This window comes from Drosophila gunungcola (assembly GCF_025200985.1).
Source record: "Drosophila gunungcola strain Sukarami chromosome X unlocalized genomic scaffold, Dgunungcola_SK_2 000056F, whole genome shotgun sequence".
NCBI classification, from domain to species: domain Eukaryota; kingdom Metazoa; phylum Arthropoda; class Insecta; order Diptera; family Drosophilidae; genus Drosophila; species Drosophila gunungcola.
In genome coordinates this window covers 119,105-132,402 of record NW_026453195.1, presented here as the reverse complement: position 1 = coordinate 132,402, position 13,298 = coordinate 119,105, and the positions used below count along the sequence as shown (strand labels likewise).

At 34.8% G+C, this 13,298-nt stretch overlaps 1 protein-coding gene across 14 annotated transcripts in view; it reads left to right on the top strand.

Annotated features, from left to right (window-relative positions):
* The window catches only part of LOC128261131 (uncharacterized), an 88,663-nt gene that overhangs the window by 6,523 nt on the left and 68,842 nt on the right, over positions 1-13,298 (top strand). For 3 of the 14 annotated variants that reach the window (XR_008268226.1, XR_008268225.1, XM_052994619.1), the window contains exon 3: positions 452-514. Coding sequence is in view for 1 of the 14 variants with exons in the window: in XM_052994619.1 (XP_052850579.1) it covers positions 452-514 (63 nt within the window). In the remaining 13 variants the exon portion in view is untranslated. Of the gene's footprint in view, positions 1-451; positions 515-4,339; positions 4,599-5,121; positions 5,137-8,313; positions 8,659-13,298 lie in introns of those variants that run through there. The other 11 variants (XR_008268216.1, XM_052994617.1, XM_052994618.1 and 8 more) reach the window with 10 other exon arrangements.

The following is a 13,298-nucleotide window of genomic DNA, read 5'->3' as shown; positions in this document are numbered from 1 at the left end:
ATTTTTTGATTCTATGGTGTATATATTAATTGAAAATAAAAGTGAATATGAATTGCCATTTTGTTACCAATTGGACAGGCTTTTAGATGTGATTGCTGGACTACTTTTCCACCTTGTTATACCCGGATAAGTACGAATCTCCATCCGTAAATGTATTTATGTTGCCCAAGCTGCATTTCCATTTAAACCTTTTAGCGTCTATTTTCATTCGCCTCAATCTCCGCCAGCTCCACTTCGATTTTCGCCGTTTCCCACCGCCTTTTCCTCACTTGGCCATCACTTTGACTCTGTGTCAGCGATTTTAATTGAATTGCTGCGATTTATCCGTTGTGTTGCTGTTGTCCACGTTGTTGTTAACCCTTTGGCCGCCATTGCGACTCTTAAATCGCTTTCTTGTTTCTTTTTTTTGCACCCCACTTGACGTTCCTATTTTTTGCTCTGTTCTCCACAGTTTTTGGCAAAATCATGGGCAGCAATAATCCCAGCGAAGCGGATGGATACGACTATTATGACTGTGAGTAAAATGCAAACTCATTTCCATATCATATTTTCCTTACCTATTTCTCCTTTTTTTCGCTCGTTACCGTACGTTATAAATATATTTTTTAAGCATTTTCTTTGTTTCGCTGTGAAAGTATAAAATAATCGAAACGGCGAGAGGAGGGGCTGTTGAATGGAAATCTGTCAGTCATTAAGCATCAAGTGCGCAATTGACGGGGAGATAAATGGATACTTGTTCTTTAGACCATGCGATCTCGTTTTATGCGCACATTGTGATTTAAATATTTATATTTTTAATTCACCATAAGGGGGTTAAATGGAATTTATAATTAACTATTTGCGAATACAAATTAAAACCACTCCCGTCTAAAATTGCAGAAATTGACAATAAATTTTCCTTTAGTTTGAGTCAGTGATTAATTATGGTTATTTAATGTGTGTATTGAACTGATTAATTGCTGTATAAGTAATGTTTTATCTTAACGGTGCATTTCATATTATTAACACATTGTATCGAATTAAGTTTAAGAAAAAGCGTTTTAAGCGTTAGGGGCTCACAAATTTTATTATTTCAACTGGAAATGCATTTGTCTTAAATCTAGTTCAAAATGAGCTTTTTTTAATTTGCTTATACACTGTGTGTATTTCTGATTGTAACCACAATCCACTTTCAACATCGAATTCTTAGGATATATGTATTTGTCAGCCACAATCAAAGCGGTTTTATTGATTAATTTCTGGTTTAGCGAGCTCTTCGACATTTGTCACCGCCCGCAAAAGTATGCAATAGATCTCAGAGCTCTTCAAGTGGCGTGGAAAGTCACAAAAGGAAAATCTGAAAATCTGCGTCCGTCGGTGGCGAGCTTTCACTGTGGTTTGCCTTCAGTGCGGTTTTCAGCGCTCGATGGGTTTTACCGAGCATACGCCTGAGTGGCAAAGAGCACCAAATTGGTTTTGTATGTGCAGATAAAGTGGTAAAACAATAAAGTTTATACAGTTGAAAATTTTGGATACTTATAGGTAAAATGACTAATAATAAATAGTTTCAACTTGTTTCCAGAAAAATTTTATTTAAACGTTAAATTTATGATTTAAAGGTTATTTTTAATCTAGAAGATAATGGTTCATACACTGGCTTAATAAATTTAGCCTATAAACGATTTTTTTTACTTATACATATGAAATTTATAAAACTTTTTTTTGTGATAAGTGACAAATAAAGATTAAAATAGGTAGTAACATGGGGAAAAAAAGCATTCATGATTAATCCATTATAATATTTACTACTTTTCGATTCTTTTCGCATCATGTCTCTCTTTGCGGCTCCTTCCTTTCATTGCCTTCTTGCCGCCTCCCTTTTAATCTCTTTTTCGCTTTTGTGCGAGCCTGCGTCGGTGTGCGTGAGTATCTGTGTGTCGCACTTCAAATTGCGGCAAGTGAAAGCTATAGCAGAAAATCAATAAGACACCAGAGACACTGACTGCGGAGGAGTCGGCAAACACTGGAGAATTCGGTGTACAGTGACAAATCAAATTAAACAAATACTTTAATTGGTTTTGTGAATATAAAACTAATTTAAAATGTGTAATAACGTTTATATGGACTTTTAAAGATAATTTCATTTGTGTAGTAATTAATTTATTTCCGAGATCTTTGATAGCATACGCATTTGATTTAAATTTAGAAATATGAACATAGTTGATTATAATAGAAGATAATATAAAATTAGTACCAAATGCCCTTTTTTTTTAATAAAATAGAAAAAGAACAACATTATTTGCAAGTGTATAATAAGGGGCTGTAGATTTAGGTGTAGGGCGGAATTTAAGGGGCTGGGACAAGGAATGGTTGCACGGGGTGGTTTCTCAGGGCATAAGTAGTATTTATGTTGGTATCTAAATATCTACACTCATCTGTCAAATATCACGTTTCCTGTTTACACTTCTGCTGCCATCAATATGCCCTGGGATTCCCCTTTCGACTCCCCCAGCCACGCCCCCTTTTACCACCTTGTTTTCGTTCTTGCTCTTGTTTCAGTTCTGTGTTTGTATTTGGCATGTTGAGTGTTGAGTGGCATTTGCCATTCTTGGTCTTACTCTTGCTTTTGTTGCCACTGCCAAATACAAATAAAAACAGCAGCTGAGCAACAACAATAAAATTGTGGGAATATATTTTATTTAATTTTTGTTGTTGTTTCTCTTTATCTAAATAACTCTTAATATTATTTAATAATGCTTTGAAAAGCTATTCTAAGAAGCAACTTATAACAAATTAATCAAAATATTTTTTGTGAAACACAAAAAAAATATAAACAAATATATAAATCCTAAACAAACAAACCTATGATAAATAAATGTATTTATCTTTTTCCATGCATGGTTACATAAAAATCGATAAGCAATAGATTTAAAATTTTGTCAGAAACAGCATTTTTTTTAAACATAAATTGTTTGAGCTTTTGTCATTTTGGGCCAGACTTTCCATGGCACTTGAAGAGGGTCAAGACAGGAAAATAAGAGAGAACGAAAAATCCTCCCACTAGCCTGCCTGTGCAAACATATGGCTCCTTGTTTTCGTATGCTCACTTGAGCTGCCTTCGACTGTCAAAATATCCAAATGACATTTGGCAAATTCGCATGTAAATGAGCGTCCGATGATAGCATTCGAGAGGGGCAAGATACGTTGGCAATCAATTGCAATCTGTAATTCGGAGACCCAGCTGGGGAATTATAAACCATTCAAGTGCTCCCCGTCTTGTATTTTCCGCACTCGAATCAATTAAGTGCCAAGTCATTTGCTGACAATACTCCAGAGAAACATGAGAGAAGAAAGTAGGAGAAGTTTAATGCGGAAATTAGAAAAGCATAGAAAAGCAGGTTATTGTGTATTTAATTTTGTATAATTAAGCAAGGTATTGGAGAATTTAATCTGTATTTTTTTCTAAATATTTTGTTCTGTTTCGTTGAACTTTGGGTGGTATTCTTCAACATTTTAACAAGTGTGTTGAAAATGAAGTATTAAAAGTACAAGCTTATAAACTTATTTTTAAATCATAATAAACATTAAAATATTTGAATGTTACGTTGTTTTTCAAAATTAAAACTAACTTAAAATAAACTAAAAACATGATACTGTTATTATTAACATACATATGTTATCGGTTTATCCAATAGGAAAATTTTAAATTTCCATATTATTTTTAATTTAAGATTAAAAACAACACCCCTCGGAGTTAAATCAGTACCGAAAATAGTTTGATTTTTTCTCTGGGTGTACCGAAAACGTTTTAAAAAACTTTTTTAATTAAATCATATAAGGTACATTTTTAAAACAATAGTTAAAATCCAGTTGTTAAAGTTGTTAAATTCTTTAGAAAATGATCATTATTTACCTGATTCTATTCTTTTATTGGCAACATCTGCCAGAGCCACGAAAGTCGAACTTTTATTTGGCACCCCGACAATAAAATAATGAGTTCTTCACTACCTACCCCAAGTCAATCCGCGAAATTTCAGCTCCCACAGCTCCCAGCTCCCTGCTTTTGGCCGAGTTGCTAAGCAACAGGTAGGCCCACATTTTGGCCAAGGAAAACGAGACCGAGTGATGCTCTCTCTCAAGTTAAATAGAAAACCCGCCCAGATGAAAACGCCAGCCGAACCTTCACCCATTCGCTTTCGTTCGCTGCGTCACAAGGGAAATTCCGTGCGCCCTGAGAATTTCCCAGCGCGCCACAAAAAATCTCGCATGCGAGATGATCGGAAAAGCGGGAAACTGGTGCCCGCTCTCCTTTCGTAGTGCTTCGACTCACTTCGTTTCGCTTCTAGCTTTTCGCTTTTCGGCATCGTCCAACGCATTTTCTGATTCTGAATTCAGTTCTCGTTCAGCTTCGCCGACGGCACGACGTGCTCCACTAGCGAAAAATACTAGAATAAACCAGGGAAAAATCTGGGAAAATTTCTCGTCGTCTTGTCATTTGGCGCGGGCCAAAACAGAAAATTTAAAAAAAAAAAACAGTTTCGAAATTATTAAAATAAATAAAGTACAATTCTTGTTGTGAGTTTTGGCTACACTTTTTTTTCGGTGATCAAATGAAAAACGTAATTGCTTTGGAAAAGTTCAAGTTTTTAAATTTTTTTTAAGTGCTTAAACACATTTATCTTAAAAAATACATTTGAATTCATAGTTAATAAAATATTCTAAAAAAAAAAAGTCGTTGTAAATGCATAACAAATGTTCTATTATTTTGATATAAAGCCCAAGGGAATTTTCCTAAACATTTATTAAGCAGCTTGTATGTTTTGGCAAATGCCTTAAAAAATTTGTTGCATATATTTCAATTGTAATATATTTACATTTAAATGTATGAAATCATTTAAGAGTATTTTTAGGACAGATTGCGAATTACCTCTAAGAGTTTAAATACTTTCGTTCTGTTTCAAAGGTAAAAACAAATAAGACCTTAAAGATATGGTTTTAAAGTCTTTTAAAAACATTTTGAAAAGTTAATGAGAGTGCTGTTAAGCTGTTTTTGTTTCCTGTTTTAAATTGTTCCACAATAAAGTTTTACAATCTCACTGTAAAGTTAAGATGAAAAAATATGTACGTATTATTTTTGGCATTTGTGTTTCAAAAAAGGTAACAAATAAGAGTTAAGGGCTTTCACAATGAATATTATTGAAATTATAATTGGGTCCCAGTCTAAAATGTATCGTTGAAGTCAAAATATGTATTATTTCTCAATTGTTTAGTTTCCTATAAGCTGTTTAAAAAATTGTATTTTTGTATAAAATCATGTTCTACCCAGTTCAACAACGAATTTTCAGTTATTTTAAATATATTTGAAAATTCGTATGATTTTATAGTAAAGTGGCAGACACGTACCAAACACAAACCCTTTGGAGGCAGTTTGATGGCAAATTAAATAGTGTAAGCCCATTCAGCAGCCAAATCGGCTTAGCACCTGGCCGCAATCAGACAGAATCGGCTGTGGGAATGGACCATGGCTCAATCCGCTTGCTGTTTGCCCCCGGAATGGAGCCATTCGGGCTTAAAGTGTTAATTCCCCGAATGTTTGAGTCGCACCTCAGTGTTTTCCCCTGGCTTTGCTGCCTGATTTTTCGTCGACTTTCCCTCCATCGCTGTTGCATGTGTGTGCTCCCCGGCGATTTGCTTTGTTCGACAAACAAAAAACTAAGCCGGTGCCCGTGCCAAATTAATTACAAATGCTTGCCGGGCATCAGGCCATTAGGGCGTTTAAAGGATTAGGTTGAAATGTACCCTGTAATTGAGCTTGGTGTAGAGGGAAGAGGGATTGTAAACATTGTCAATAGGCTGCTTTGTTTTCATAATTATATTTTTAAGGGCTAGGCATTGATGGCTTAATTATTTAATATTTTGAATGTTGTATACTTTTTGAAAGTAATATGTATTTCGATCTGAAATTTAAGAATTGAAACGAATTCCTTTGTAATATCAAAGTATTTTTTCGCCTGATTTAGTCAAATGGAATTTAAAACATTGCTTTAAATTTTTATTTATGCTAGAAGTGCTAGAAATTTAAAATATATAACTGCAAAATTATTTCAATGATTAAAAAGTGTTTATTAAAAATTTTTTCAAATAAGGAAGTGATGTTGTTATACTAAACATTATTACGATGAACTCTCACATAATTAGTGTTGTTTAAATTAAATACTTATGTGATCTGTTATTCTAAAACTTTGGTTTGACTTTCAAAGCCAGCTTTTAACCATTAAAAAATTAAAAAATTAGAGTTTTAAATCTCGCAAAGACTAATAGATCTTTAAAGTTTCTTAACGCTGCAGAAAACCATGGCGTTCAGTGCCGGAAAATAGAGAGCAGCTTGCGAAATACTTCTAGACCCAACTTAAACCCTGTAAACGTAGCACTCGCCAACTCCTGAAAGTATGCATTCCCATAAAACGGAATTTCTTTTCCCATAAAAACTGGCTGACACACGCGCCGGCCACGCCCCCCGGCGCCTACGAAAAGCATTTCTAATAGTCTTTGCATGGGTCGTCTCTTTACCCCCATCCAACTTTCCACATCCCCCCACAGCCCTTAACCCGACAGTGCCCCACGCCATTCCTGTTCACTTGTTTAATATTTAAGCTGCTTGGGCGCTTTAGTTTCAATTTTTAATTAAAAAACAAAACAAAGACGAAAAAGAAAACGAGAGGCAAGCTAGAAAAAAACCGAAAAACATAAGAAAAGGAGAAAAGCGGGAAAGTGTCAAAAAATAAAAATAAAAGAAGACGAAAAAAAGAAAACACAGGTAGAAGCACTTAATTGCATTTGGCGTGTTTAACTTGCAGCTGCCGTCGCATAATTATAAAAATGTTGCTCATACGCCGTGTGTGCGCTGGAGCATTTTAAGCGCATTTCATTTGGCCAGCTGCAGCGCTTAGGGGAACGTTGCCTTTTTGGGCATTAGAAATATTACACATACGCCGCTTGAGCCGCAGCTGCGGTGCGCATTGCGATCCCAAATGTCTGCGAATTGCACAAATGCTGAAAATATTTATGAAAATTGCAGCATTAAAGGTTGTGCCAAGGAACGCGAGATATTATACGATAAAGTCCATCTTAATTGGTGGCAAGGGGACTTTGTGCGACATTTATGGCTTAGTTAAGGCAGCTATTAAATAGTTTAATACATGGCTAAAAATGTTTAAAGAAATTCAATTAGGAAAAATGGTTTCATTTTCCATTGATAAGGTTGTTCAAGCAGTTTTATATAGCTTTGGCAGTTTTTTGAGTGTGGTTTTTACGGAAAATTCCCAGAGTTGGCTAGCCATCAATGCCAGTTTTCAGCTACTGCTAACTTGCTCTTGGCTTTTCCTCTGCCGCTTTCCTTTTGGTTTTTTTCCATTTTCCTTTGGCCATTGAGAGTGGCTCAACTTTCGAATGAAGCTAATGCAAATCTGATTGGCTCAAAGGAGCGAGATTCGCTGCTGAATAAAAGGCTCAATGTCCGTTCGGTCAGCAAGCAAAAATGTGGGAAAAAAAGTATAGGAAAACTCGTCACGGAATGTGGGAAAAAAACACACGGCTCACTGTTCATGTAATCGATAAACATTATTTGTTGATTTTCGTAATGTGTTTAAAGCGTCATACAAAAACACAAATCAGCCTGAGAATGGGCAAAATGAAAATATATAGACAGAGAGAGCGACACTCATTCACTTCTGGCCGAGGATTTTCATTCATGAACCATTTTGTTTAGCATTTTCGGCCGTTTTTCATCGTTTTTATGGCATAAACAAAAGGCTTTTTCGTTTGAAAAATGCATTGCTCGGCCGAAATTAAATTAAAATTGCTTTGATTATTCTTAACGCTTGTAATTTGCGTGTAATTCACTTTTGGCCACCTACATTTGGTGGCGATGTATGTGCATAAATATTTGCCACCTTCATGCGGTGCTTATTGTTATTATTATTACAGTCCAAAGTTTAGATATATGCAAGCAATGACAGCCGCTAAGCAGCCAGTTTTTATTCTAGGAATTGTATTTCTTTTGCAACATTTTATTTGGTTTGAGGTGGCTTAAATGTAATATTCAACAGAAGAGAGAACAGTCCCCTTTTAGTATTTAATTTAAATTGTTATCAACGAGACTCAGAAAACAGTATTCAATAGTTGCTTACTTAAGTCAGATACCTAGTCAACACCATGTTTACACTTGTATTTAATTGACGAATCAAATTATAGTTAATATCGCTTTTGTGGCTATTCGAAAAATTTCCTTTATTTTTTTCTGATTTCCTTGGCTACATAAATCATAAATGGCAGATTAAACAAAACGACCGAGGCAATGAATAAATGTTTGAGAAAATGGATTATGAAATAAATTTAATAATTTACATACAGCGAGAGAAACAATAGTAATGCATTTTTGTGGCATAAATTATAGATGCACTAATAAAAACAACGTGAAAAGCGAAAAAGAAAAGAAGAATAAAAATAGCAAAAGAATTCCATAGGAAAATACTTAAATATATATAGATCCATAAACAAACCGATTTATATATATTCGAGTCGAGCGTTTGATTGATTTGTGGCAACTTTCAAACAACAAACCAAAAAACAACAGCAAGTCAACAAAACCAACAAAATCAACAACTACAGCGACTGCGGGTGAGTAGCCAAATAAATAAATAATTAATGAAGCCGTGCGCTGCACAAACAACAAAGAAAACAAACAACAACAAAAAAACGAGTGGGAAAGCCACGAAGGAAAATTCCAGCAGCAAGTGCATAAAATTGCTCAATACTCACACACACCAGCACACTAACATTGCATTAATCACCACTAAAAATCAACAGTCAACAACAAACCCGTTGTCCTTCGCTGGGATTTATTATCTATTTTTTGTTACTATAACTTCTCTTTTTTAACCGGTTGCAAAATATTTGCAACTCTGTGACACGGCAAATATTTGCATTGCAAGGATGAGGAGGGTCGGCAGGGGTTAAGCCATTTTACCGGAAAATGCGGAAAATTCGATTGGAAACGATTTAAAACCAAACTTCAAATTCATTTAAATTCATTGCCATCGCCGTTGTGGCTATTTAAACGAAATTTACAAATAATCAAACTGGCCCCACAAGACTAAGCCAAATTAATTTGCGTTTATGTGTTCATCATTAAATTAAGTTTAAATTATTCCAATATACGGACATAAAATGGAAGTTTTCACTAAATGATGTGAAAATTTTACCAACTGAGGAGATTCTTTTTAATCCATAACTAAATTTGCTGGTATTTTAAAGAGAGTACCAATGTTTTACCCACTTATTGTAAATGGAAATTAATTTACTATAATACTTTTTCTGAATACTTTTAAGAAAGTGTAAAATTGGGCATTTAATTTTGTACATTTCATCTCCAAAAACAAAAATGAGTTTGAGCCTAATAAAAATATTTTTAATGTTTTTTAAATTAAAACTGAATTTGTTGACAAAATTCTTGTGTCTTAGCGTAAGATTAAATCCGCTCAATCTTAAATTAAATTTCCGCTTCGCTTATTAGCACTGGTTTATTTTGTTAACTTTGGTTAACTTTGTGCAGAGAATGAAATATTATTTGAAGGTTTTTTTTATCGGTTTGCATTTAAAGTGAAACAAATTTTTGCTTTGACAACGTTTTAAATAGACAGCAGGGAAAATATTTATATTTCATGCATATAACTTTGAACCTTTATAAGCCCATAAAGAATTTCAATTAATAAGTTATGTTTAATCTCATTGCTATTTCCAAATGTTGTGATTTAATGCGTTAATTAAATTAAATGTTGTGTTTATTTTTCTTTAGGCAAAAACAAATATAAAATTTCAACGAAATGCTTTTGGCAAAATGTTCATACATGTTAGGCTTTGGCGAAAACATCGTTTCGTCAACAATGCAGTGCACAATAAAATAAAATAAATAATAAAAGAGCCAAAAGAGAGGGAGTCGATGATAATATGCCCAAGAGATTTCTGGGATTTTATTTATTAATTTGCCAAAGACATGTTTCTGTCTCTGTTTTCATTTGACTCTCCATTTACTCCTACTTTTCCTGCTATTCCTGGCAATTTAAGATTCTTGCTTTTTTTCAAGGTAATCAAATTTTTTTAATGGTGTCACATAAGAAAAACAAGTAAGTGAAAAGAAGAGAGGAGTTTTCTGGGAAAAAAGAAAATTTGTAGAGTGTAGCAATACACAGATATGTTGTAAACTTTTGAAAACCCAGTTCCAATTATTTTCCACCCGCCTTAAAAACTTTTTCAAGTGAAAGCAAATGAAGTGAAATTGAAAACTTTTCTCTATGAATCTCATTTTATGGAGTTTTTTAACTTTTCGGCATACTTTACATTTTATAAAAGAAGTGAGCTTGAACGTCAGTTATGAATGTGATTTTCCTTCTAAGAAAATATCTATATTTAAGGGGAACAACTATTTGCTTTTATAAGCTACCGAACATTTTTATGTCAAATCAAGAAAAAACATTTTTCCCGTTTGTTACCGTAATGATAGCCCATTCACATAACTGTTAACCATATTGCGCCATTTCCATGAAACCCGTTTCTTTGGCATTTTCCCCGTTTTCCATTTCCCAACATTACGAATCGATGGCAGCGCAAAGTGAGTAAAGGCTAATAATTGACAATGCCTTCGAGTAGAATCTGTTGACAATCTTAGACAACAAACAAGAGAAGGAAAAGAAATTTGTTTATTCTTACCGTTGCAATGGAGCTGGTAGAAAGAGATGGTTCAACAGTTGAGAGAAAGAGAGGGATGCAGGCGGCAACAAATTTAATTTCGTGAGTGACTTTTGGCAAGACAGGTGAAGGTGTCTATAAATATAGGCGATGTCGGCATAAATTTCCCCCGGCTAGACTGCAGCAAAAACGCACACTTGAGAGAGGCAAGAAAACCCGGGAAAATCCGGTGAAGAAATCTGGGGGGTCGGGAAATTCGGGCGAAAAATCAAAGCGAAAAAGGCTGTAAAATAATCAAAGCACTCGCGCCAAATCGAATCCAATGAGAAGACACGCAACAGAACGAGACTTTCACATAAATAACCTGTGACTTAGTTGCCATCGAAAATCCCTTTTACCCACTGCCGCTCGCCTTTCCTCGAAATCAAAAGCGAGGGCGTGGCAACAGTAGATGGGCCGACTTGTCATTGCCTTGTGCTCGGTAAACAATGCAATAAATATAAAACTACTCAACATCAAACTACAAAATACGAAATACTGGCTACAAAATATATGATACTAACACACAAAATACACTCGTTCGTAAATTTTCTTTCACTTTTTGGCTTGTCAGCAATATTTTTCCTCAACGGGCCACGCCCACCCAGTGTGCGCCCACAGTTTGATGGTCGCAATTTACCTCTGAAGGAGGAATTTTGCATTTTCCGGGGTTTATGTTCTCCAATCTGCGGGATTTTATGTCTCCATTTAAAGGAACATTTTGCTTTGTTTATTATAAAATAGTTTAAAGCAACATTTTTCTTGATATCTCTTAAAATGGAAAATACTCTAAGTCTAACAAAGGTATTACTCGATATTATGTAGTTAAATTTAATTTATTTGGTTGATCAATTTTTAAGAAACGAATTTGTTTTTTTTTATCGGTAATATTCTATTAATTATTAGTATTATTCCCCTTACTTTTGCATTGCTAAACTAGTAAGTTCTAAATCCCTGCTTCCTCTTGCCAAATATCAACTGAAACCTATATCAAATTTCCCTACTGACCTTGCAGTTCCTTAAAGTTATTTTGGCCTTCCGATCGGTTCATCGATAACAATTGCTGGCGACTTATTTTGTACAGAAGATTTATGCGTTGGCTGCACTTAATTGTGTTTTTGCCCTTTTTACACAATTCCTGGTTCCTGTTTCGCCTCGGCGAAAAAGCTCTGACAAATCCAAGGACATTCCCGAAACTGCTTTGAAATATGAACGGCATTTTGTGCGGTTCTCGTCTTCGGTTTTCCCACCCCGTTTTCCCATCCCGTTTTCCCACCCCGTTTTCTCGCCCCTCGTTTTCGATTTTTTTCTTTTTTCACCAAACCGCACGCACTTTTTTATATCCCCCGACTTGCTTCACACGCGGCGCCTAAAAAAAGAAAGAAAAAATTGACACAGAAATTGATTTTTGTGCCTTTATCATGTTGCTCAGCATCCCTTTTCCCTCCGTATATATGTTCTTGCTCGTCGCTTCTTATTTGTCTGCCTTTCAATTTTAGTTGTTGCATTGTTGCCAGAGCCGCCTTTTGCTCATCCCTTTCTTGTACCCGTCCCCTTCCCCATCATCATTTGTTGCCCTGCTGTTCCTCCTCAGCTTTCCCGCTTTTTTTTTTTACGTTTTTACTTTTTTTCTCGCAAAAAAACATTTCAACGTGAAAACTACAAGGTATATTGGACTAGAGCCAAGTAAATGAATGAATCTGATGAATTACATTTAAATTTGTATTATTTATTTACTTAGCTTATTTATTTACATGTGAACTAACCATAAGTAAATTGTTAATACCACAAGTCAGCAAAGGCAATGAATAATAACAGAAAAAATTTGACCATGAAAAAAAGATTATACATATATTAGCTCAAAGTGTTAAAAATAATCATGAATCAAATACAACAGTGCGTATGAGTGATATTCAAACAAAATTATAACTCATGCGCAGTGTTGTCCAATTTAAAAAATAAAAACTACTTTGAATAGGTTAAAAACAGTAGCATTATTTAATATATATAATTTGTATTATAACAGAAATGAAAAGAATACAAAAATTACATTTGACTAAATTTTATTAATACATACAAAATGTGTTGAGAATATATAAGCTCATGTTTTAAACAACAAAATTCTGTACTTCATAAGAAAAGCCAGCAGCTCGTCGAACCCTTGACCGCGAAGTCTGGATTTTCCTCTTTTTTGTTGCCCTTCATTTTCATGTTTCTACTATTGCCGCCTCTTTTTTTTGTGTTGACCCACATCTCCCACTGTGCCATCACAGTAAATATTGTGGCTTAGAGGATTTGCAGGCGTTGTCGCTGTCATCGTTTTTGTTGTTGTTCAGTCGTTTTCCTGCCGCCGTTGTTGTCATGTAGTTTGGCTTTTTGAATAAAGACATTCTACTTTGCAGGCTTTTTGCGGGCCATAATCAAAACGAACTTTTTTCGGCCGGTAAATGGGTGTGGGTAATGTGTGCGCGGTGTACTACATAGTACCATACATCATAAGCCTAAATAAGTTATGCAGTGTAATTGAGAGAGCG